Source organism: Protopterus annectens, chromosome 2.part0 (assembly GCF_019279795.1).
Source record: "Protopterus annectens isolate FY-2018-M chromosome 2.part0, PAN1.0, whole genome shotgun sequence".
Classification (NCBI taxonomy): domain Eukaryota; kingdom Metazoa; phylum Chordata; order Ceratodontiformes; family Protopteridae; genus Protopterus; species Protopterus annectens.
The window spans coordinates 36,433,744-36,457,160 of record NC_056728.1 but is presented as its reverse complement, the minus strand read 5'-3'; the positions used below and the strand labels follow the sequence as shown (position 1 = coordinate 36,457,160).

Below are 23,417 nucleotides of genomic sequence, written 5' to 3'. Positions count from 1 at the left end.
AGTTCAGTTAATATTCCTTCCACACAGTTAAAATCAATTTAAATACTGTATTTTTTTGAAAAAAAAGAGCAGATAAAGGTACTTAAATTCTCTTATACGTCCAGTTGAATTCAGCAAGTTCTTAGCCGGCCAAAGCTGAGGTTTTTAAGCAGAAAATATTTCACACTGTACCACTTAAATAGGCAAGGACAGGAAATCAAAGAATGTGACTACCCTCACACCTGTAGGGCAGTAGTTCCCGGGGTCTTGGTGGCACCACCTTTGTGGAGTGGGATAACCGTCGCTGTGCTCCATTCAGGAGGCACAAAGCCTGAAGTGAGGCTATGATTGAACATGGTACTTAGGTGGGGTGCCAGTTCATTCTGTAGTTTGTGCAGGATGCAGCCTGGGATGTTGTCTGATCCCATGGATGCTGTGTTCTTGGCTTTGGAGAGTGCAGTCTTTACTTGTGCGTACATGATTACAGGGGCTTTGCATTCTTCCGGTATAGAGATGGGCCCTTTGTGGGGTGGGGGTGGGGTAGAGTTTCCACTGAGTATCAGCCAGGATGTTGGCGATATCAGTTGGCTCTGTATATCTAATGCCATTGTGCTGTAGCTCAGAGCAGATCTGAGTGTTGCCATTGAGATGCTTGACATAGCTGTAGAAAGCTTTGTGATTGTCTTTAGAATCAGCGGCGATTTTATCTTTGTAACTGGCTGTGCAGGATTTTATGAGAGAGCTCAGCTTCTTGCTGAGGCTGACCTCAATCATGAAATCATGGGATTTTACTCTGTTTTGCAATGGCTTCTTCCTTCTGTTGTAGAGTTTGTTTATGGCAGGGGACCCCCAGATTGGCTTCCTTGTTTTGGAGGATAGCATCTTGGTTCTTTTGGGGATGGCACGATCCATGCACTTGTGCATGTGCTTATACAGTGCATTTGTATAGGTTTCAGCAGTTGTGCCACTTTTTCCCGTCTATATGGGTGTCATGAAGTTTGCCACTTATGTCTTAAGAAGCATGAAGCTGGTTTTGGAGAAGTTTTTTACGGTGGTTTCCTTAACAGGGGATGGGGACAGGATATGGATGTCTAGGGTGATTAGCTTGTGGTCAGATCTGACCAGCAAGGAGTTGACTACTGGCATGGAGCATTGGTTGCCCAGATTGGTAATGACCAGGTCCAGGATATTGCTGCCTCTGGTGGGGGTATGGACAAGCTGATCCAGGGCGTTGGAATTTATGTATTCCAGAAAACGTTGAGCAAATGAGTTAGTGCATGAGTAGTTTTCCCAGTTGATGGTGGGGTAGTTGAAATCTCCCATTATTAGGGTATTGGGCTGCACCTTAATGTTGTCCAGTATATTAAGAAATGTGGAGTGGGCATCCTGGGGCATGGCGGGGGATCTGTAACTTGTTTCCCTGTATGGAAACTGCCATTTATGGAGGGAAGGCAAACATCTGACAGTGTTACTAGAACAATGATGTTCCAGAGGAAAGCAGAATGTAAGAAAAACACTTTCTTTGGTGGGTCTTAATGCAGAGAAAGCATTCGACTGAGTAAACTAAGGTTTTATGAATAGGGCAATGGAAACATCTGCATTCCCTAATACAAGAATAAGGTTAATTAGAAGACTATATGAAGGATTGGAGGCAAGAATGAAAACAGGAGGGTTCCTCTCTGGTAAGTTGTGTTTGAACTGAGGAATCAGGCTGGGATGTCTCCCAGCATTAAAAGTTATCCAGATCTATATCAAATTGTCGCCCGATTAGGTTGTCGAACACCTAAATGTCGACAACTTAAAATCACGAACTGCATTTTCTACACAGGGAAACAAGTTGTTTGGCTGTTACAGGGATTTTGCCCTGTGTAGAGCAATCTCAGGTTGGTATATTTGGGGGGGGGGGGCACAGCCCCCCACTTGATTTCTGTTTACATTTTCTTTCTTTACTTTGGCCAACGGCTTTCTTTCCCTTTGTGGAAAGTGCCATTCATGATTTTAAGTTGTCGACGTTTAGTTGTCGATGTTTAGGCATTTGACAACCTAAGAGGTCGACGATGTAATAGAGACCCAAGATATCCTACAGCTCTATACCCCATCCAGAAGTATATAACCTTCATAAAAGAGCTGGAATAAACCTCTACTCTTTCTCCATTGCTAAACAATTGAACACCCTACCCCTAAATATCACAACCTTAGACTACTTAAGGGCCTTCAAACTCGCCCTAAAAACTCACCTTTGCAACACACACATCTGTCTCTGTTCCTTTCCCAGAGTCTAACACACATTTTTTCCTATCTCTTCATCCTGAGTATATTACTTCTGTCTCGCCATACCTTTTTCTCTCCTCATACTACCTCCCCCACCATCTTTGGTGCCAGGCTCCTCCCCTGACCATCTACATTTTTTCTGTGCACCCTTTCTCTCTTAACTCATAGGATCATAGGAAGTTACTAGGCTACTGGCCCTGAGGCCCTTATAAGCCTAGCAAAGAGTTTAGCCCATGTTTAGACAAGTCAGCACCCAAAGCCCCTGTCCAGGGACACGGGTGGAATCTCAGGGTGTATTTTCTGATGATCTTCGTGTTTCACTGTTGCATTCATCACATTTGGGTTATCTGCCTGCAGGTAGCCCTCAGCCAGCCAGAATACCAGAGTCTTTGGATTTGTGCGTCAGATGCTGTCGCTTCTTCCATGATGTCAGGTCGTCAAGGGTGTAAAACATGCAGCTGACACCATTACCCCAGTCTTTCTTGCCATGCGGTGCCCGAAGCAGAAGCAGTGTGCAAGTGCCGTTCGGCCGACTCCTGCAATTTTCGTTTTCAAGTTCCAGACCTGAAGTCTTCATAAAGATAAGTACCCCATTGGGGATCCTTTTTTCTTGCTCTAACCGATGTCAGAAAAAATTAACAATTGTCTTGCCTGTGGAAAGGAAATACCTCATAGAGATTTTCATTCTTACTGCATCACCTGTTTAGGCCCTGACCACGACTTCCCTCACTGTCGGTTTTGTGCCTTGTTCAACGCCCGAACTATTCGTCGTCAGACTTTTTTTGTAGCTAAATACTTTCATTCTCGATCTCCGTACTCCAAAATGGCTTCATTAAGCCATCTGACTACCGATCTCCCGAAAAAACGTAAGGATAAACACAGAGACAGACCGCATAAGTCAAAAACTGCCGCCGACGCTTCCGATAAGCTAGTTGCCAGTCCGCCAGTACTCAGTGAGGTGCTTTTGCAGCACCTGATACCCACTACTACAGATCCGCAGGCCTCTACTGAGACCCATTCTGCCGTGAGATGCTTCTTCGACTATGGAACCTGTGGATGTCTCTACCTTGGATGGGTCTGGAGCCGCTGTGCAGGCACCAGCTTCTGAGGGTGTATTCAGGCCTACCGATTTTCATATCAAGCTGATGACTTCGTTTCAAGCTAGAAATACCAAATTCCTCAGGCCTAAAGCTCACACTAAGCCTAGAAAACCGACGACCAAAGTGCATTCTCAGGCCCATATACCTCAAAAACAAATGATTAGAATGGCTGAAGACCTTATTACCTTAATTAGGGAAAGTCAGCCTTCCCCCTCTAGAACTGATTTTCTTTCTGATTCTTCTAATGATGAAAACTGATCTCTCTGTTTTTTCTGACTACCAGGATTTACCCCTATCTACTTATGAGGATTCTGATGCAGAGAATTCCATTCCCTCTGCTTCCCCTCCAGAAGATTTTTCTTTCGGTGAAACCTTGCATACCCTTAGGGAACATTTCCACTGGGAAAGTCAGGACTATTCTCAATCCAAAAAGAGACTTAGGCAATTTTTAAACCTGCCTCAACAGAGGCCTCTGGCTACCCCTCCTGTTCTGAAGATTGTAGATGTTTTCTTGGAATCCAGCCTTACCCCAGACACTTTGCCTCCAGCTCCCAGGAAACCTGACAGGTACTGCAGAGTACCCGACTCTCACAAATTCCTTTTCAAGAATCCTACTGTGGATCCAGAGTCCATTTCCCAAGTACCAAAAGGCATTAAGGCTACTGCTGCCAAAAATCCTATCCCTTCTGATAGAGATTCTAGAGCTTTTGACAGATGGGGTAAGAAGGTATATACTTCTGCCACTTTGGCCATTAGGGCTTTAAATTGCCAGTTTCATATGTTAAACTATCAGCAGGATGTTATTGGCTTAATTAAACAGAAAATTATGTTGATTCCTGACTGTGCTGAGCACAAAGATTTACAAGAGTTAATGCACTCTGCTGACCAAGTAGGTAAACATACTTTGCAATGTGGTTTTGATGCTTTAGAAGCATCTTGCAGGGCTACTGTCACTGGGTCTGTACTTAGACGACATGCTTGGCTTAAGGAGCAAAACTTGCCAGATCATGTTAAAGCTAAATTACTGATTGCACCCTTACACCAAGAGCACGTTTTTGGCAACAAAGCAGAAGAAGTCCTCAAAAGGATGGAGGAAAAAGCTAAATCTATGCAAACTGTTAAAAGATTTCTTACAAGTACAGCCACCTAGATTCAGTAGGTATTGGCCTTCAAAGAACTGGTCCTTTCCAGTCCCTTTCAGATCTTCTCAGTCCAAACCCAGGAGCAGCAGACCACCAAGACTTCAGTCTCAGGCTATGCGCAGATCTAAGCAGTGGGGGGCCCCCACTTTTAAAGCAGGGAATAGTAAGCCTTCCCCCTATGGAAAAATGGCACAATGACTTATCCTTACCCCTACCAAGCCTTGCTCGCCTTGCATGCCAAAAACTGGGAACTCATTACCCAAGACAAATGGGTTTTAAACATAGTTTCCCTAGGATACAGATTCCACTTCCACTCACTCCCAACCCCAAGTGGATGGCCAGACCTTCCCCCAAACCAGTGGGCGGAGACCCAAAAATAAGTGGTCTCTCTCCTCAGTATCAGGGCTATTCAGCCTGTTCCAGCAGAACAAAGGGGACAACGTTTTTATTCAAGACTGTTCCTGGTTCCCAGAAAAGAAAACTCCTGGCATCCTATCCTGGACCTTTCTATTCTCAACACCTTTCTGGTAGTTCAAAAATTCAAAATGCTAACTTTTCAACAGCTTCTTCCTATGCTAGCCAAGGATGCCTGGCTGGCAACAACTGTAGACTTAAAAGAAGCTTACCTGCACATCCCAATAAGGGAATCCTGCAGAAAATTCCTACTTTTCAGGGCAGGTTCCATGCACTGTCAGTTCTCTGCTCTGCCTTTTGGCTTATCTACTGCATCCAGGGTATTTACAAAGTGCCTAGCTCATGCCATTGCATTTTGCAGGCAGAGAAATATTCAGATTTACCCATATTTGGACGATTGCCTGAGAGTCAGGACTTGCTATTACAGCACCTGGCATTTATAAATAGACTTCTGACTTCACTGGGGTACACCATCAACATGAAGAAATCATACCTATTACCCTGCCTACAGATTATATTCCTGGGAGCAAGCTTGAACACAACTTACCAGATGGCATTCCTCACTCCAGAGAAACAAGTTAATTTGACAACCTACTTCAGACTACTGGCCACAAAAACCCAGCTATCTGCAAGGAAAATCCTGCAGGCCCTGGGGTTCATGGCCTCTTGCATTCTGTTAATTCCATATGCAAGACTGCATATGAGGAAACTTCAGTGGTACCTACAAAGCCTATGGTGTCAACATTCTCAGGACCGGGAAACAATGATTCCTATTATCCCTTGTCTAAGGGCAGAGTTCCTTTGGTGGGCAGAGGCCTGCTACCACAACAAGGGACTCCCTTTCACTCTACCCCCTGCCACCCAAACCCTAACAACAGACGCATCAGACTATGCATGGGGGGCTCATATGGCAGGACAGTGCATTCAGGGCAAATGGAACCCAAAACAGATACACCTGCATATCAGTCAAAAAGAAATGTTAGCTGTACAGAATGCTCTGACAGCCTTCAGAGGCCTTATTATTCCAGAACAACTATTGGTAAAGACAAACAACACCACAGTTATGTGGTACATAAACAAACAGGAGGGAACCCATTCCTACCCACTCTGCAGACTAGCCATGGCTCTGTGGAACACAGCCTTGAGCTACCAAGTGAACCTACAAGCTCAGTTCCTGCCAGGCAAACTAAAGTCACTGGCAGACGACAAGCAGAAATCTCATGGACCCACACGAATAGAAGCTGAAGCCCAAAATATTCAAGCTCTTGAACAAATGGGGGGACACCAGATGTAGACCTGTTTGCCTCCCCTCAGAACTACCAGTTGAACACATTCTGCACCAGAACTCCCCACAGTCAAGCTTGGAAAACAGATGCCTTGTCGTTTACCTGGGAAAGCCTCTCAGTTTATGCCTTTCCCCCTCTGCCTCTCCTCTCGAAGGTTCTACTAAAGATCAAACAGGACAAGCCAAGGACAATACTGATTGCACCAGACTGGCCACGCCAGCACTGGTACACCCTTTTTCACAGTCGGACAGTGCTACAACCTTGGCACCTGCCTCAGACCCCTTCCCTGCTGTCCCAGCAGGCGGGCCAGATTCTGCACCCTCAGCTTCATACCCTGAACCTTGCAGCCTGGCTAATTCCCTGACCTCACCTCCAGCAGCCCTCAGTAAGCAGGTGCTGGATGTCATTCTTGAGGCAAGGAGGCCTATTACTAGAAAATCTTATTCAGAAAAGTGGAAAAGATACTGTTCCTGGAGTCAGGCTCAGGGGATGGGCACAACGGTTCCCAGCTTACCTCATATTCTAGATTATTTAACAAAAATGCTCCACAAGGGCCTATCTTTCTCTTCAATTAAGATTCATGCTTCTGCCATATCAGCACATTATAATACTGATCCACCCCTCTTCTCTCATCCCCTGCTAAAACAATTCCTTAGAGGGGCCAGAAATTTAAGACCACCCAGAATGGCTCCCACTCTAGCCTGGGACCTTAATTTTGTATTGGAAAAACTCACTCTTCCCCCACTTTGAACCAGCTGCTACAGCAGAGTTGAAATTCCTTTCTTGGAAAACAACTTTACTTCTAGCCATCACTTCATCAAGAAGCATGTCTGAACTGCAGGCCTTCATGGCATTGGAACCCTTCATTAACTTCCATGCGGACAGGGTTTCCCTCAGGATTAATCCGTCCTTCATGCCCAAGGTGGTATCTAGTGTAGCTCTAAACCAGTCCAATCATTTGCCTACTTTTTTTCCCAAATCCTCAGAATAAAGGGGAAAGGATACTACATTCTCTGGACGTACACAGACAGCTTAGATTCTGTTTGGACAGGACTAAGCCTTTCAGAAAATCTGACCAGCTGCAAGTGAGATTTGCTACAGGGGCAGAGGGGGAGGCCATTTCAAAGCAAACCATTTCCAAATGGGTAGTACATTGCATCCATTTCTGCTACAAACACTATGGAAAACCTACCCCACAGGGGATAAGAACACATTCCACCAAGGCTACATCTACCTCTACTGCATTTCTCAGAGGAGTCCCTACCAGGGACATCCTGGAAGCTGCAACCTGGAACTCTGTACATACTTTCACCAAGCATTACCACCTGCCTATCTTTTCTAAATCCAGAGCTGGATTTGCCACAGCAGTTTTACAGGGTCTTATTGCTAGCCCTAATGCTCTTTAACTACCTCCACCCTTCCTTAGCTTTGGGAATCAACCCAAATGTGATGGGTCTATATTATATCCTCGAACTCTTAAAAAGGCGAACGCTGATTAATCGAACTTATTTTCTCGCAACTGCAAAATATCGAAGCAGCAGAAACTCAATTTTTTTCCTAGGGAAAGAATTCGGTTGTCCGTTTCTGTTGCTTCAGTATTTTCAGTGTTATGGTGGAAAGTTACTGGTCGGATTCAGGTAAGTGTGTGATTGTGTGGATGTGAGTGTTAGGGTGATTTAGGTGAGTTAGGGTTAGGGCTCGGGTTAGGTGTGTGTGCGATTGAGTGGACATGAGGGTTAGGGCGGATTTAAGTGAGTTAGGGTTAGGGAGCGAGTGAGGTGAGTGTGTGATAGTGACGGACCTTAGGGTTAGGGTTTGGGTTAAGGTAAGTGGGTAGTTAGTGGTGTGTGCATAGTTTAGTGTAGGGTTAGGTATCAGATTTTAGGTGTATGTGTGTGGATTTCTGTTTGTTTGGTGTGCTTGTGTTATGTGTATGTGTTTTGGATCAGCGATTTTTTTTTTCCCCTGGGAAAAAAATCGCTGATTTGACAGTTCGAGATTGTAAGCTTTCGCTTAAATTAGGTCGATCAATCAGCGTTCGCTTTTTTAAGCATTCGATGATATAATATAGACCCAATGTGATGACTGCAACAGTGAAACATGAAGAACATAGTACAGTTGTGTACACTTACCATAAATGTAGATGTTCGAGTGTATTCACTGTTGCAGTTCTGGTAACCCTCCGTCCAGCCCCCTGACTTCTCTTGACTTTTACTTTTCCTCCTTGTTTGGCATATATCATGTGTATTTGCTTTTTGCTGTTAGGGGGTTCCATACCATATAATTGCTTCCTATTGTGGGGGCACCTGACATCTGGGGCAAGAAAAACTGATGTAATGGCATCGGCTGCATGTTTTATACCCCTAACGACCTGATGTCATGGAAGAAGCAACAGCATCCAACACACAAATCCGAAGACTCTGGTATTCAGGCCGGCTGAGAGCTACCTGCAGGCAGATAGCCCAAATGTGATGACTGCAACAGTGAATACACTCGGAACATCTACATTTATGGTAAGTGTATACAACTGTACTTTTCCCATCCAGTTATCCAGGTTGCGCTGCCCAGCATTAAAAGATACTTACCAGAGAGGAACCCTCCTGTTTTAATTCTTGCGTCCAATAACTGATGACCTATTACTCACCTCTCATCTCCAGCAAGCTCTACATCTCAAATTACATCTATCCTATATTTTTCACATTCTCCTTACTTTACCTCTAAACATCTCTCATACTCCTTACCTAGCCTATATACATCTCTCTACTGTAGTCTACTATTCCTTACCTACCCTCTCTACATCTCATCCCTCTCTATCACTGTATCCTCGCTCCCTCCATCTCAGTAATCCCGAACAGAAAGCTATACCCCTCACACTCTGTAAACGTACAACTTTACTTACATGAATTCATCCATCTTCTGACTGTTCACTTTATCATGTATCCCTGACAGACCCTAACCCCAAATTTATACTCTTTCATAGCTAAGCTTTACCATGTCTATTTATCTTACATAACAATACTTTGACACATTGTGCAATTTCTCATTTTTGATTGTAATATGCTGTACCAACCTGTATGTGTAATGTCTATTTATCTTATGTAATAATGCTTTAAGCTGTTGCGTTTCTTTTCATTCTTGATTGTAATATGTTGAATTAAACTGTATGTGTAATGTATACTGTACATTGTCAAAAATTCTGCACTTTATGTGGAGCTTTTCTCCTCGGGCCTCCGCTGAAAATGGGTTTCTGACTCAGTCGGACTTCCCCGGTAAACAAATGTCAATAAATAAAATAAATAATGTGCTCTTTCCCCTTGGTTATTTGCTTTATATTTAGAGCCATTGGCAGAGAAAATAAGGGACTCGGGAATGCAAGGATATGGGTATGGTAATCAAGAAAAGTCTACTTTATTTGCAGGTAATATTGTTTTGTACCTGATAAATCCAGAAAAGGGCATCTTAATGTTGTGAACCATTTTCAGACAGTTTTAAGTCTTTTCAGGATATAGAACTAAGGAAAATGAAACAAAGGCTATAGCTGTTATGTGCCCATCCATACCCATATGTATGGGCACACAATAAGATGAAGTATTTAGGAGTATGGTTTAAAAAGCATTTTATTATAACAGTTAAGGATGTGTGAGAAGAGAATAATAAGATGATATAAAAACCAAGAAACTTGAAACTGTTTATGGACATGAATATAAAGGTACAAGTAGTGATGATATTTTAGTCCAATTTATATACTGGTCAAGCATATTTTTATTAACTGGAGATGAAGTGGACATTAATACAGTTGAAGGAATTTATCTTGGAGGAGAAGTGGACAAGAGTTAAGTGGGATAAACTGATCCTTCCAGTAGAACAAGGTGGTTTAGGATTATCTGATTTGAAGGAATATTTTAAAGCTACACAGTTAAGGCTTTTATACAAAACACAAGTAGGTTAGAATTTTAAAATGGAAAGGGATGACAACACAGCTGGAAGTTTAAGAAATAGAGTAAGATTTTGGATGCAAATCCTTAAGGAGAATAATAACTATATAGAATATTATATTCATAAAGTAGCAGAAAGTATGTTAAGAACTAAACTGTACAACTGCAGAACACCATGTACAGGCTCCAAAACCTTCTTTTAATGTTGCACACAATAAAATAAACTGTTAAAAATGAACAAGGCAGTAAGTACAATCCAAGTTAAGTGCTTTCACTTAGGTCAGTCCCAAGCTTCATCATAACATGGGATAGGTTTTGGAGCCTGTACATGGTGTTGTGCTTTGTACAGTTTTGTTCGGTTGTACTTTTTGTTTTCTGGTATGTTAAGAACTAAATCAGCCCGAGCTGGAGAGAGGAGATTTTGCCAGTAGGGATGATGATACAGAAAACGGACCAGAGGGGGCTAACATTTACTGGAAAAACTGGCAAAGGAACTGAGGTACTAGGAGTAAATATCTCGAGAGGGAAAGGTCGTGGAGTGGAATGAGGCCAAGAAGATGTTTGGACTTCAGGTTAGACTGCCTTACCTACCAGGGATGCCTGTTAGACTATAGTCAAAGAGAAAGGTGTAGAGGAATCTAAAGTGAAAGTTCTGCTCTTGCAGGGTTTTTAGTCAAATCTAGAACAGAAGTTGTTAGAAACAGATAATTAGTAGAACATATAAAGCATTGCATAACAAGTAGAAGAATCAGTCAGAAGAGGTTACAGAAAAGATAGGGAAGAGAGACTGGAAAAGCAATTTACAAGAGAATCATGGAATGACGTTATGTATGGTTCCCAAGTATACAACGTAATCCAGAAGGTTTAGGATCTCTGGAAGTGTTTGCATAGGTATTTTTATACCCCAATCAGATTTCATAGAATTTTCCTCGTGTAGATAGCAAATGTTGGAGGTGTGATGGGAAAGAAAGAGGTAGCTGGGAACATGTGATTTGGGAGATTAATGATTTGTAAAATTTCCTGTACAGTACTGTATCAGAAATATTGGGTAAGTAAATGGCTGTAAGTAAGGATATGATTTTTTTTTTTGAGCTGGGAGACAGAATCTGAATTGCATTGACATAGTAAAGCATCATAAGTTTAATTCTGCTAGCTGCCAAAAAGAAAGTACTTGAAAATGATTATTAAAGTCTAAAACAACTGCATTTAACAAAGTATTGAATATTATAAAATAGATAAAAGACGTGGAAGAAGGATCTTTAGAAACAGGAAGGAGCATATTACACAGAAATAAATTGAAATTATGAGAACAGTATGTGAAGAATTTTCAGGAGGAGTGAGGTTTACTGAAAGGCAGACATTCAGCAATTTATGTAATGTACTGATGATGACTACAAAAAGAAAAGATGTGTGATGTATAATGTATGGAATTAAAAAAAATACATGCTTTGTTTTCTTTTTCTTTTTTTTTTCTTTGTTGGTGTAGGTCTGCCTGTGTTTTAAGAGATAAGTTAATAAAGGTGTTAAAAAACAGTGTTTAATGGGAAAGGAGCATACAGCAAGTTTTTTTCATTTAAAAGTGCTAATCTTTCACTTGACATGGAAGATAAACTCATTAAATCCTTAACAGCAGGGAGGCTAACACCTTTGCTTCCTGAGATCTTGTAACCCAGGAAACCAATTGCTTCTGAGAACTTTTCTTGAAAATCCTGTTATGAAAACATACTTCATTAGATTTACAATATCTGATCAATGTTGTGAGTTACAAACTTGTGAAGTATGATAGGTCGTTGGTAGATAATGATCTATACATTGATGGTATCTATACATTGATGGTAGTGTCAAAAGTCTGTTTGTAAATGCTGGTTTTTAATGTGTATTTATAAAGGGAAAACTATTTTGTTTGCCAAAAATACTAGTGTTATGGTCAGACAATGGTTTATATCTCTGTAAGTATGCAAGATAGATCCAAGATATCACTGAGAAAATTGTTAACCTGTTTAAGAGCTTTCCAGTGATTATTCACAAGAGGGGATTGCATATTGCTGTTTTATGATATTACTGAATCTCTGCAAATTCTGCACATAATAGTTTCACAGTATTTCCAGACATTAGCTACAATACCATTTCTGTTAGATGCAAGTAACAGTGGCAACATTGTGGGCCTTAATGTGTTATATAAGATTGCAGCTTTTATGAAGTTAAATATAACTGCTTTACAGAAAAAGCATTTATACCTCAGAATGTCTTCATATTACCATGTTTTAATGTCATTTTTACTAACACCCATTACTTGAATACACCACCCACAACAAGACAGCATCACACTCTATTTTTACATTATTAATATAAACATGGAAATGTGCCCTCCTTTTTCAGAATGTTTAGTAAGAACACCGTAACTCCAGCTCAAAACATCATGTCAGCTTCTAGATGCTTTATTTTTATATATGTACTTTACCAGAACTTCAGAAATTAGACTTTGAAAATAGTGAGGAGTGTACTCATTTTAGGAATACAGGAAAGCCTTCTGTAAAGACAAGCATAGTCTTACAGGATACATAGAAGCTCCGATTTCCAAACAGCTGTACTCTTGTAGAAAGCAATGAGCTTTAATGAGCTGCTTTTTATAATCCACATGGTGAGTCTCTCAGCCTCCATTAGCCTATTATGTGGCTCTGAGCAAGTTACTTAACTAGGCAGTGTTCTGGGGCACTTAAAAAAATTGGGCTAGGCTTCTCAGTGGTCTTCTGGACCATGTACTTAGTAACTACACATGAATTATGTGATATAATGTGAAATATTATCAATGTTAAGAGGTGTGATGCTTTACATTGAGAATGCTTAATTTTATTTTGTGTGTCTACAAATATTATTTGGTGTAGCATTTAGTGAGCAGCAACATGCAGGAATGTGATTTTGATTGGCAAGTGTTGTACTATAAATGGCAAAGTTAGCACTGACGGTGAACTGTGTTGGGTGCTGTAGAATTAATAACAGGTTAAAGTTCCACTGAATCCACTGCATGCTACACAAAGAAAGCACTTTTCTGTGATACCCATTAATAATTACTTATAGCCAAATGTAAACAAGGTGAACATTTTACATAAGCAGTATACAGCCACCTGGTTTTAATTGAGATCTACTTTTTAGTGATGTCCAGTACAGAGAAATAATAGCCAAATATCAGCAAAAGGAATACTTGAGTTTATTTTGCATGTTTGGAAACATTTGGTGCACTGTCAAATGGGAAAGTAATATTCAATAATAACATAATGTTAGCTGACATTTTTCTGTCTGCAGTATAACAGAAGGGTCTGTAATGTAAAATTAATGCAGCTTACAAACATATTTGGAATCTTAAGGTTGTGTTAATTATACCTTGCTGAAGAATCTCTATTCTATGTGATACCTATTTGTGAGAGTGTGTGAGTATAAACAAGAGGAGTGCATCACTTTATTTTACATGTTTGTATACCTTGAGAAGCAGCATAAACCAGCATGGTTTTAATTGGCAAGCACTATTTTGTGATGACCAACACTGACAATGTTCTTAAACACTACTGTTGAAATAGTAGGTTTAAAGCATCGTTAAAATGACATTAAGAAACAGTGTGCACACTGTAAGCACCAATTCATTGCCAATGACTTTCCCCATTAAATAGCCCAGTTTTCCGTTCAGTCCTGACTCTTCTTTCAGCAGGATGATCTAATTTTTTTTCTGAAGACAATTGAGTTCATACAAGAAGCTTTTGAAAGGAATGCCAGAAGCATTTTTAGCTGCTAGTATGCCAAGAGAGAAAAGCCAGAGGAAGCTCAACAGCTGTGGTATATTGATAAGATCGTTATACTGTAGTACCCATGGCATGTAGAGATCTCAACTTCTTAGGTATCTGGCTACAGTTTAAAAAAATAAATTTAAATAAGTAAATTTATTTGCCAGATATGTTTCACAAAGTAAGTAATCATGCTTCTTGCAGGTTAGAATGTGCTCCATAGATGCATTGGCATATTTGTAAGCACATTGTCAATAACAGATGCTATTACACCTAGAAAGATGTACAGTTCTCTTCACTTACACACTGAGTTGCTTAAGCTTATGTGCCATGGCGAACATGTGGTGTTTTAAAGGAATATATACTAAAATACTAATGAAAATCACATGTCTTACTAAGACAGACTGTTTGCTTATACTGTGAAGACAGTATTTAGTTAGAGGCTGTGTTTACATTGTGCAATCAAAATAACACTGAATTAAAACTTTTGTTAAGAAAAAGACTCCTTTGTGTAAATGTCTGAGGTTAGTCTTTACAGTAGGAGTAGTAATTCAGTGCTAATGAGACCTCTTAAATTAAAACGCCTTGCTCCCCCAGTTCTAATTCCTCTGTTTCAGCAGGGTCTTCCAGCTTGTGTGTGTGTGTGGGGGGGGGGCTCAGATGAGACTTTGTCGAGGAACAACAAAAAAGACTAATGTTAATTCCTAGTGCAGTAAAAAGGAAAAGATCGACCACTGTATTTTGTTGTTGCAGTGTTTAATGGGAAAGCTACTTGCAGTAATATGGTTTTGACTGACAAGTGCTATTCTTTGCACTGTACAATTAATACAGTGGGGAACTGCTTTGTGCAGAATAAAGTTAATACAATCTTCAGCTATGGTAGGGCTTGTGTGTGCAAAAAATCTTACGGGACTTTTCTGGTGACCTGGCCATTGGATGCCTTTTGCTGTAAATGCATTGTTTATCAAAATAAAGTTTTTTTTTGGTCTGAGGAAAAAGGAAAAAACAGCAGTTTGCCATTGACATAAAAAATGATTGCCATTGCTAGTGAACCACTCAGTGTACCCAGCAGCTAAATATTTTTCATTGAAATGTGCTTGCTTCTGTTGCCTTGGATTTGCCCATTTCTTATGTGGAACATCCTTCATTGAACAGAAATGTCTTGCACAGTATATGCAAAGTCCTTAGTAGTATATAGTGCTGCATCAAACATTGCCTGGACATAAATGAGGAACTGCATATTGCATATATTCTAGTACAGTAAGCTACATGAAATTTGTGTTTATTTGTCCATGAATGCTGCATTTTTCAGTCTGTTGTATGTCTTTTCATTTTCAGCCAGAAGAAGTTCCTCAGCCAACAACCAGAGAGCTGGAGGTGAATTACCGAAGCCTGCCACTACTGTAAGTAGCACAGCAGAGCTTCATGAATGCAAAAGGCTTGCATAACTCGACTTTTACAGTGTTTGTAGAGAAGGCAATGTAAGCAGTCTTTTGTAGTTGTATATGAATCTGCTGTCTGGTATTCATGTTGCCAGTGTGATCATGCTTGGGGTACCATCTGTGCAACCTGAGTCTGATGAATTTTTGCCTGTTTTCTTCACATGTTTCGGAGGTTTGCAGATAATGAATTGGTGATCCTCTAAACTACCTGTAGAGAGGTGAGTGTATGCTTCTGTAAGACTGTATGTGCTTGTCTTGCAATATACTGGTGGCAGGATATAAACCATGAGGCTAAGGCTACTGCAGCAGTGATCATTCCCACATCTAATTTTAGTGCAAGTTTACTTTCACAGCTGTACTTTCACTGCTTTATGCAGACTGCTTGTCTGAAAAGAACCCAGATCCCTTGTGACCATGACTGGGATAAAGCATGTATCATAAAATAAATGAATTAGTGCATTCAGTGATCCACATTCCAGTGGGTTTGCTTTCATATACCCACAGAAAACTTCCTTGTGTCCAATTTGCCAACCACACTCCGCCATCACTCCATTTGGCCACTGCAATCACAAATGCTGTTGGATTCATGTAGATGCATTTTTGTAGATGCATTTTTGCATGGATCTGCACCCCCCTTACCACTTACAGTTTGAGTCTTTGCCTCACTGATTTGATCTGTAAATGTAAGTGTGTTCCCTTTGTCTGAATTGTTGCAGCCTCAGAGAAAGATCTAAAGGTCAGGGTTTGGAGCATTGGGTTACGCCCTCCCCCAGTAAAAACATATATGTATGAATGATTTTTTTAAGTTTAATTTGAGTGCATGTCAGATGGCAAGATAGTGTGTATGATGATGAGCAGGTACAGGAACAAAACAGAGAATCAAAGTGGACCCATTCAGGGGATTCTCACCCCCTGTCCTAGCCATGCAGTCTAATAGAGATGAAATTTTCTTAATATAGTTCTTTACTTAAGTTGTTTTACTGCATACTAAGGAACTAAAATTGAAGACTGCATTGTGTGGTATTTTCACTTAGGACAAAGTACCATAATACTAGATATATGTGTACATCTGATGGAATTTAATACTTCAAGAAAGAGAAACAAGGTATTTATTTTGTCTGTAAAGATTGAATTTTGAGTTAACTTGGCTCCATTTCTAATGTAATAGGTTGGGAAAATGAGCAGCATGGCCCAGACAGCTGTTAACCAGTGTTAAAGTCTAATGTTATACTGTTTGATTAATACATCTCTGGGTGTAGTTGTAGTAACTATGACTTTGCCAGTAGGCATTAGGGCCACTCAGCACTTCAAAATTTCCCAAGTTGACAAAACTTCCCCTCCATTTCATAATGTAGTGCATTCCTCTGCATTTTACTTTGCATTTTTACTCCAAGAAGGTTTGAAGTAGACATTTCAGAAAACCTCAAACTGCTTTAGATATTCTGTACATATACATTATAAGATAACTATTTTGGAATTCAGAGCTATAACTGTGAGTTACCTTCAAGAATTTATTACATCTTACATGATTTTCCATCATCAGAAACTGAAGACATTTGTGCATTAACACAGTTGGTTTTAAACAATAATGTATTTTTATTCCATGAGAAAGTTTATAAACAATGTAAGGGAGTTGCCATGGATACAGCCATGACAAACAGTTACGTTAATCTACTGGTTAACAACTGGGAAGTCAACTTTGTTTTCAATTCAAGAAGAAACAAATACATAGATAATTTATTATTTTGTAGATGTTTCGTGGACGACCTATTTTTAATATGGAATGGTTCTCTTGCTTCCTTTTATGATTTTTGGAGTATTTGCACTCAATGTCCGGCTTTTTACATTTTAAATCAACAATTAATTTTACACAAATTGATTTTCCAGACATTAGGTTATTTAAAAGTACCTCTGGAAACATAGAGACAACTCTCTTTAAAAAGAATATTAAAAAGGATACATACCTTCATAAAGTATGCAAACTCCCCGTATTTTTAATAACAGTTAAAAATCAACTTACATAGGGATAACATGAAAAAAACAAATGAACTCTATGTCTAATGAATTTCTAGATAGAGGTTATAGAAAAAATGTGTAAATGAATTAAACAAGTGCAGAAAGATGGCGAGGAACATTTATACCTTAAATTTTCAGATAAACATTATCCATACACTATAACAAGTAAGATAAATACAAAAATAATGATACAGTTAAATTTAGATGTGTTCTTCATTATGATGTTAATACATACAAAATACAGCATATAATTAAGAAACATTTGTTTATATTAAACTATATCCCTGCCTTTAAGGATATTATAGCAGATAGTTTAATGGTGCTGCAGTAGCATTGTCGCCTCACAGTAAGACGCTGTCCGGTTCGATTCTCAGCTAGAGCATCTTCTGCGTGGAGACATGCATGAATGGGCGTACCTTCGTTGAAGGTTGTGCGTCAGGGCTGGTAACTCGGCACGTAAAAATCAACTACCAATCATTAGCGGACCGGAGTTCCGCTGTGGCGACCCCTAACCGGGAAAAGCCGAAAGACACAAACAAAACAGCAGATAGTTTAATGTTTGGATATAAAAATTCCAACAAACTTAAACAAATTTTATGTTATAAGAACAGGAGAAATACATTAATAAAACATCAGTACATAAGGTTGGTACCCAAAAATGCAGTAAATGCCAATTCATTCATACGGAATTACATTTTGTACATCCAGTAACATACAAACCATTCCAATTAAGGACCAATGGAACTTGTAATACAAAAAAATGCTATATGTCTAATTGCACACATTGTAATGCTTTCTACATAAAGAAGATGAAAACTCAAAGAATAAGACTCAGAAGGGAGCGCTACACCATAGACGTAAAAACAACTAAGAACTTTAATAAAACAAAAAACAGAATAAGCGCTTCTTCAGATCCTGCTGGCAAATGCTAAAGTCAACCTATTTAAAAGTATCCTAGCAAACCAGTTAAGCAATAATTAGAACAATTAAGCAAGCAGTTCAGTCACACTCACAACCATCACATGGCCCCTTTAGATAACATAGACTCAAGCAAAAACCCCATTTCCAGCAAAGACAAAAAGATATAAAATAAAAAACTATTTACATTTAAAAAAACTTGTCAACTTAAAATAAAAAGTTGATGAAAACAAAATGAATAACAGATTCAATAATCGAAAATAAACAAAAATAACCCATGTTATAAAAAACTACTCGGAACTCAGTGTCACTAGTATTAACATACTAAACTCAGGAGCCACCCATTGATGACGTAAATTTCACTGAAGCTTCAATCTTAAAGAGACGAAGCACTGTAATAGCATAACTTACTAACAGAGCACCAGAAATACAGGCTATGCTACAGTGAATCTGCATCAGAACTTATGAACCAATCTTCATTCTTTCAAGAACGGTTTGAGTGGAACCATACCATTAAGCCCCGGGGTGGGGGGTGGAGGGGGGCATTCTGCTCTCAGATTCATTATCCATTTAGATTTTTCCGTTTCTGTCCTGTTAGTTATATCTCCTTCCCTTATTGTTAACCTAACCATTGTGAGCACCATAAACCTAAAACTATGAGTAGCATTGTCTCTAATATGAGTATACAAAGCAATGGTGACCACTTTATTACGCATGTCAGAGTGGTGCTTAGAAATCCTTTCTTTCAACATCCTGTTAGTCTTGCCCACATAAAAACATGAGCAAAGACTACAGGTAGCAATATACGTTACAATTGGCATTCCCAAGGAACTGATATTTTCTATGAATAAAAACATTGCTGGTATTAATAACAGAACAGATTTTGCAGCAGCCACATTTCTGGGTGCCAAAACATCTGGACTCAATCATTTTCACGTTGTTAGACATAGATGAACCTTGGTTGCTGCCACATAGAAACCTCTTTAGATTTTACGAGGTGTGGCATCTACTATTTCTTTTAGCCTATTGTCAGATGTCAGAATAGGCCAAAATGTTTTGATGGTTTCCCATACCGTGGAATGATCAGTACTATACGTAATACTGACCCTTGCTATTCATAGGTTCATAGGTTCATGCTAGGCTATCTGCCCTAGGGCATTTATAAGCTTAGCCAGAATGTGTTTGGCTTTCGCCACCCATTTTAAATTTATTTTGCTATGCCCTTTTTCGAGGTTAGTATACTGTGCCTCTGTCTAACAGTGACACAGAAGTGATACCCGGGGTAAACCTACGATCTGCCATCCACTCATCAAGATTCCTCTTGAAGAGAGTCAATGAGGGACTCTGCCTAACCTGGACTGGGATTTTATTCCAGAGTGAAGAGAGCCTCTGGGTTATGAATCTGTCCCTCCAGCATGTCCTATTTATTTCAGTGCTGAGGTTCAAGTCTCGAGCGTAGCTCGATGGGATTTGGATTTTCTGAGGTGCAGCATGTCCATTAATTCCCGGTTGGACATGGCTTTATACGTCAGGCACAGATCGCCTCTGAACAGGCGGTATGCCACTGAGTAGAGCTGGAGTTTCTTTAACGGCAGCATATGGCATCTGTTTGAGCCCTTTGATCCTCTTGGTGAGGTACTTTTGGGGTCTTTCCAGTTGCTGCAGGTGTCTGGTAAGGTACATCCCAAAATGGGCATTGTACTCAATTATGGGCCTGATGAGGGATGAGTAAAGAGGCACGATGACGTCCCCTGATCTAGATGTGAATCCTTCATGATTAGGTGGGCTATATAAAATGTTTTTCTAACCACTTTGGCCACGTGGTTGTCAAATGAGAGATTGCTATCAACTTGGGTCCCCAGGTCCCTAATTACTTCTTCTGTACTTAATGGATTACCACCTATGTGGTAATTTGTGGGCACTTTGTTTTGCCAAAGGGATGACTATACACTTTTGGCATTTAGCTTGAGGCCATGGCTCTGGCACCAGTTGTCTGTTTCTATGAGGCCCTTTTGGAGGATGCTTGTGTCGGCTGGAGAGTCGATTATGGTGCCCAGTTTGCAGTCATCTGCGAACTTGTTCAGCCACAGTCCTTCCATGTTGGCCTGTACCTCCGAGAAATATATACCGAACAAGAGAGGTCCCAGGACTGAGCCTTGTGGGACACCACTTGTAACTGGTTTGGAGTCTGACATGGCTCCAGCAATTCTAACCATGTGGGTTCTGTCCTTGAGCCAGTTTGCAATCCATCTAGTGACATAGGGGTTTATATTTAAGCTGGTGAGCTTATCTATAATGCCCGAATGGGGTATTGTATTGAAGGCTTTTGCGAGGTCCAGGTAGGCTGTGTGGACCACCTTCCCCTCGTCACTGGCCTTGGTGACTGTTTCAAAGAAATCAACCAGGTTTAAGAGGCAGGATCTGCCCTTAACAAAGCCGAACTGGGTAGGATCCAGTGTCTGTAGGTCCCCAATATCTTTATTTATGCGGTCCATGATGATCCTTTCCATAGCTTTGCAGACCAAGCTAGTCAGGCTTATGGGGCGATAGTTTCCAGGATCCGTTGAGGCACCACCTTTATGGAGAGGGACCACTGTTGCTGTACGCCACTCTTTGGGCACATATCCTGTAGTAAGGCTGAGATTGAACAGTAGTTTTATGTTTGGGTTTAGCTCTTCTTGGAGTTCATGTAGGACGCAGCCCGGGACACCGTCTGGTCCCATTGATGCTGTGTTTTTGCTTTGGAGAGGCGGCTCTTACCTGAGCATCTGAGATGTCAGGGGCAGCACTCTGCTGGGATAGATATTTGCCCTTTTGGTGGGGGGGGGAGTTTGCGCTGAACCTGTCAGCTAGGATGTTGGCAATATCTGTGGGTTCAGTGTATTTTTTGTCATTTTGGACTAATTCTGAGCATATCTGGGAATTACCACCCAGGTTCCTAACATAACTAAAGAAAGCCTTGTGATTATCCTTAGTGTCCTGTGCAATTTTTCTCTCAAAGCTGGCCTTAGACAATTTTATGAGTGCCCGTAGTTTTTTGCTAATACTGATCAGTGATGCCTTCCCTTTTTGGGATTTTGCTCTATCATTTAGTAGCTTCCTCCTTCTATTGTATAGTTTGTTTATGGCTGGGGTCCACCAGACAGGACGTCTACCTTTGGAGGATTGGGTCTTGGTTTTATTTGGGATCGCTTGATCCATGCATTCCTGAAGGTGTTCATAGAATGCGTTTATAAAGGATTCTGTGGTCTGGGCCGTATTTTCCACAGGCCCGGGGGCTTTGAAGGATTCCACCTCGGTTTTGAGGAGTGTGAAATTTGCTTTAGAGAAGTTTTTCACTGTGGTTTTCTGGGCAGGGGGTGGGGTTAGGATGTGAATATCCAGTGAGATTAGTTTATGGTCTGATCTTACCAGTGAGGGATACACTTCTGGTCTGGAGCATAGAGTCCCCATGTTGGTGATGATCGGGTCCAGTATGTTTTCCCCTCTTGTGGGAGTGGTAACAAGTTGTTCCATAGCATTTGAGTTTATAAATTCTAGGAACGTTTGGGCTAGGGTGTTGGAGCTAGAGTAATGCTCCCAGTCTATGTTTGGGTAGTTGAAGTCGCCCAATATAATGGTGTTTGGAGAGACCTTCATATTTTCCAGTGTTCTCGGGAAGGCCGAGTGGGGTTCCTGGGTTTGGGAGGGTGGTCTGTAGCAGGCTATAAACTGGAAGGCAGTTTTACCCACTGTTAGTTGCACATGGATAGTCTCTGATGCTTCGTGCTTTGCCACCAACCTGGAGGTGTGGGTATCTTTGATGAATATCGATACTCCCCACTCCTTTTGTGGTTCGGTCCAAGTTTTGGGGCCGAAAAGCATGGTATGAGGTATAACCTGGTAGTGCTGGGGTGCTCTCGGGAGCCCTAAACCAGGTTTCTGTTACTGCACAGATATCAGTGTTCTCCATGCTAAGGAGAGTTTCGAAAAGTGCATCTTGAGGTTTAGACTTCTGGCATTGAGTAGCATTACTCTTAGTTTCTTATCTCTTGTGATACCTATGGAGGTGGGTTTGTCTTTTGAGCCTTGCCTAAAAAAGGCACTATGGGGGTAGCAAGAGCCTTTGCCAATATCCGAAAGCCCAGGGGTGACAGGTGCAAGCCGTCCCTAGCGAAGCATCGTGGCTTGTCGAGCATATCATCCCAAGCTGACAGGCATTCGATCCCCTTTGATTGACACCAGTACTTAAGCCAATTGTTGAAATTGATCATCTTGTCTTCATATTGTGGCATCATTCTTGGTGAGGGTAAGATGCTACTCAAGGTCAGGGTCATACCGGCCTGGGCTACATGCTCAGAGAGCTCCTTTATGTCTCTTTTCATGTAGTCCAGAGAGGTACGTCTCAGGTCATTCACACCAGCATGGACAATGACTGAGTCATATTTGTACTTGCCTTGGAGTGACCTGAGTGCTTGTGTTATGTGGCGGATCCTAGCGCCCGACAGGCTGCTGACCGTGACCCTCTTCTTGTTCAGCCTGGTGAGCGGGACGTCAGTGTGCCTGACGATAGAGTCACCTATTACAAGTGTATCACGTGTGTTGTTTAGTCTTAAGGGCTGTGACTGTTCGGCACACTGGCTTTGTGAGATATGTTTTGCACGTGTTTTGTTTTGGGGTAGCGGTTGCTTGGGTGTCTGCTTTGGAGGTCTCTGCTGCTTAGGCAGATCTTTATTTAGAGCCTCCGAGTATGTTTTTGTGTGATTATGTGTTTGGTTTGCTGTCGTGGTAGGTCTATGTGAGACTGGAATTGTAGTGAGTGTGGTTTCCTTCTCCTCCTGACTGGTTATGCCAGTACTGAGTTGAGAGAGCTTAGCCTCCAGTTTGGCTATATCCTTCCTCTGTGCTAATGGATGTTCTTTCATTAACAGTCTTTCCACTTCTCCTTCCATGGACTGCATGTTGGGAGTAGTAGGGTCTACCTTTATTGCCTTGCAACTGTTTCATAGATGTTCTTCGTGTTTCACTTTTGCAGTCATTACATTTGGGTAATCTGCTGGCAGGTTGCCCTCAAGTCGGCCTGAATTCCAAAGTCTTGGGTCCTGCGTCGGTTGCTGTCTCCTCTTCCATGACGTCAGGTCGTCAGGGGTATAAAACAA

The 23,417-nt window shown here is 41.0% G+C and overlaps 1 protein-coding gene across 1 annotated transcript in view; it reads left to right on the top strand.

Moving 5' to 3' along the window:
* UNC80 (unc-80 homolog, NALCN channel complex subunit) overlaps window positions 1–23,417 on the top strand; it is a 5,631,640-nt gene that overhangs the window by 545,446 nt on the left and 5,062,777 nt on the right. Inside the window, exon 6 of the mRNA XM_044060513.1 lies at window positions 15,242–15,306. Within this exon, the coding sequence (XP_043916448.1) occupies window positions 15,242–15,306 (65 nt within the window). The remainder of the gene's footprint in view (window positions 1–15,241; window positions 15,307–23,417) is intronic.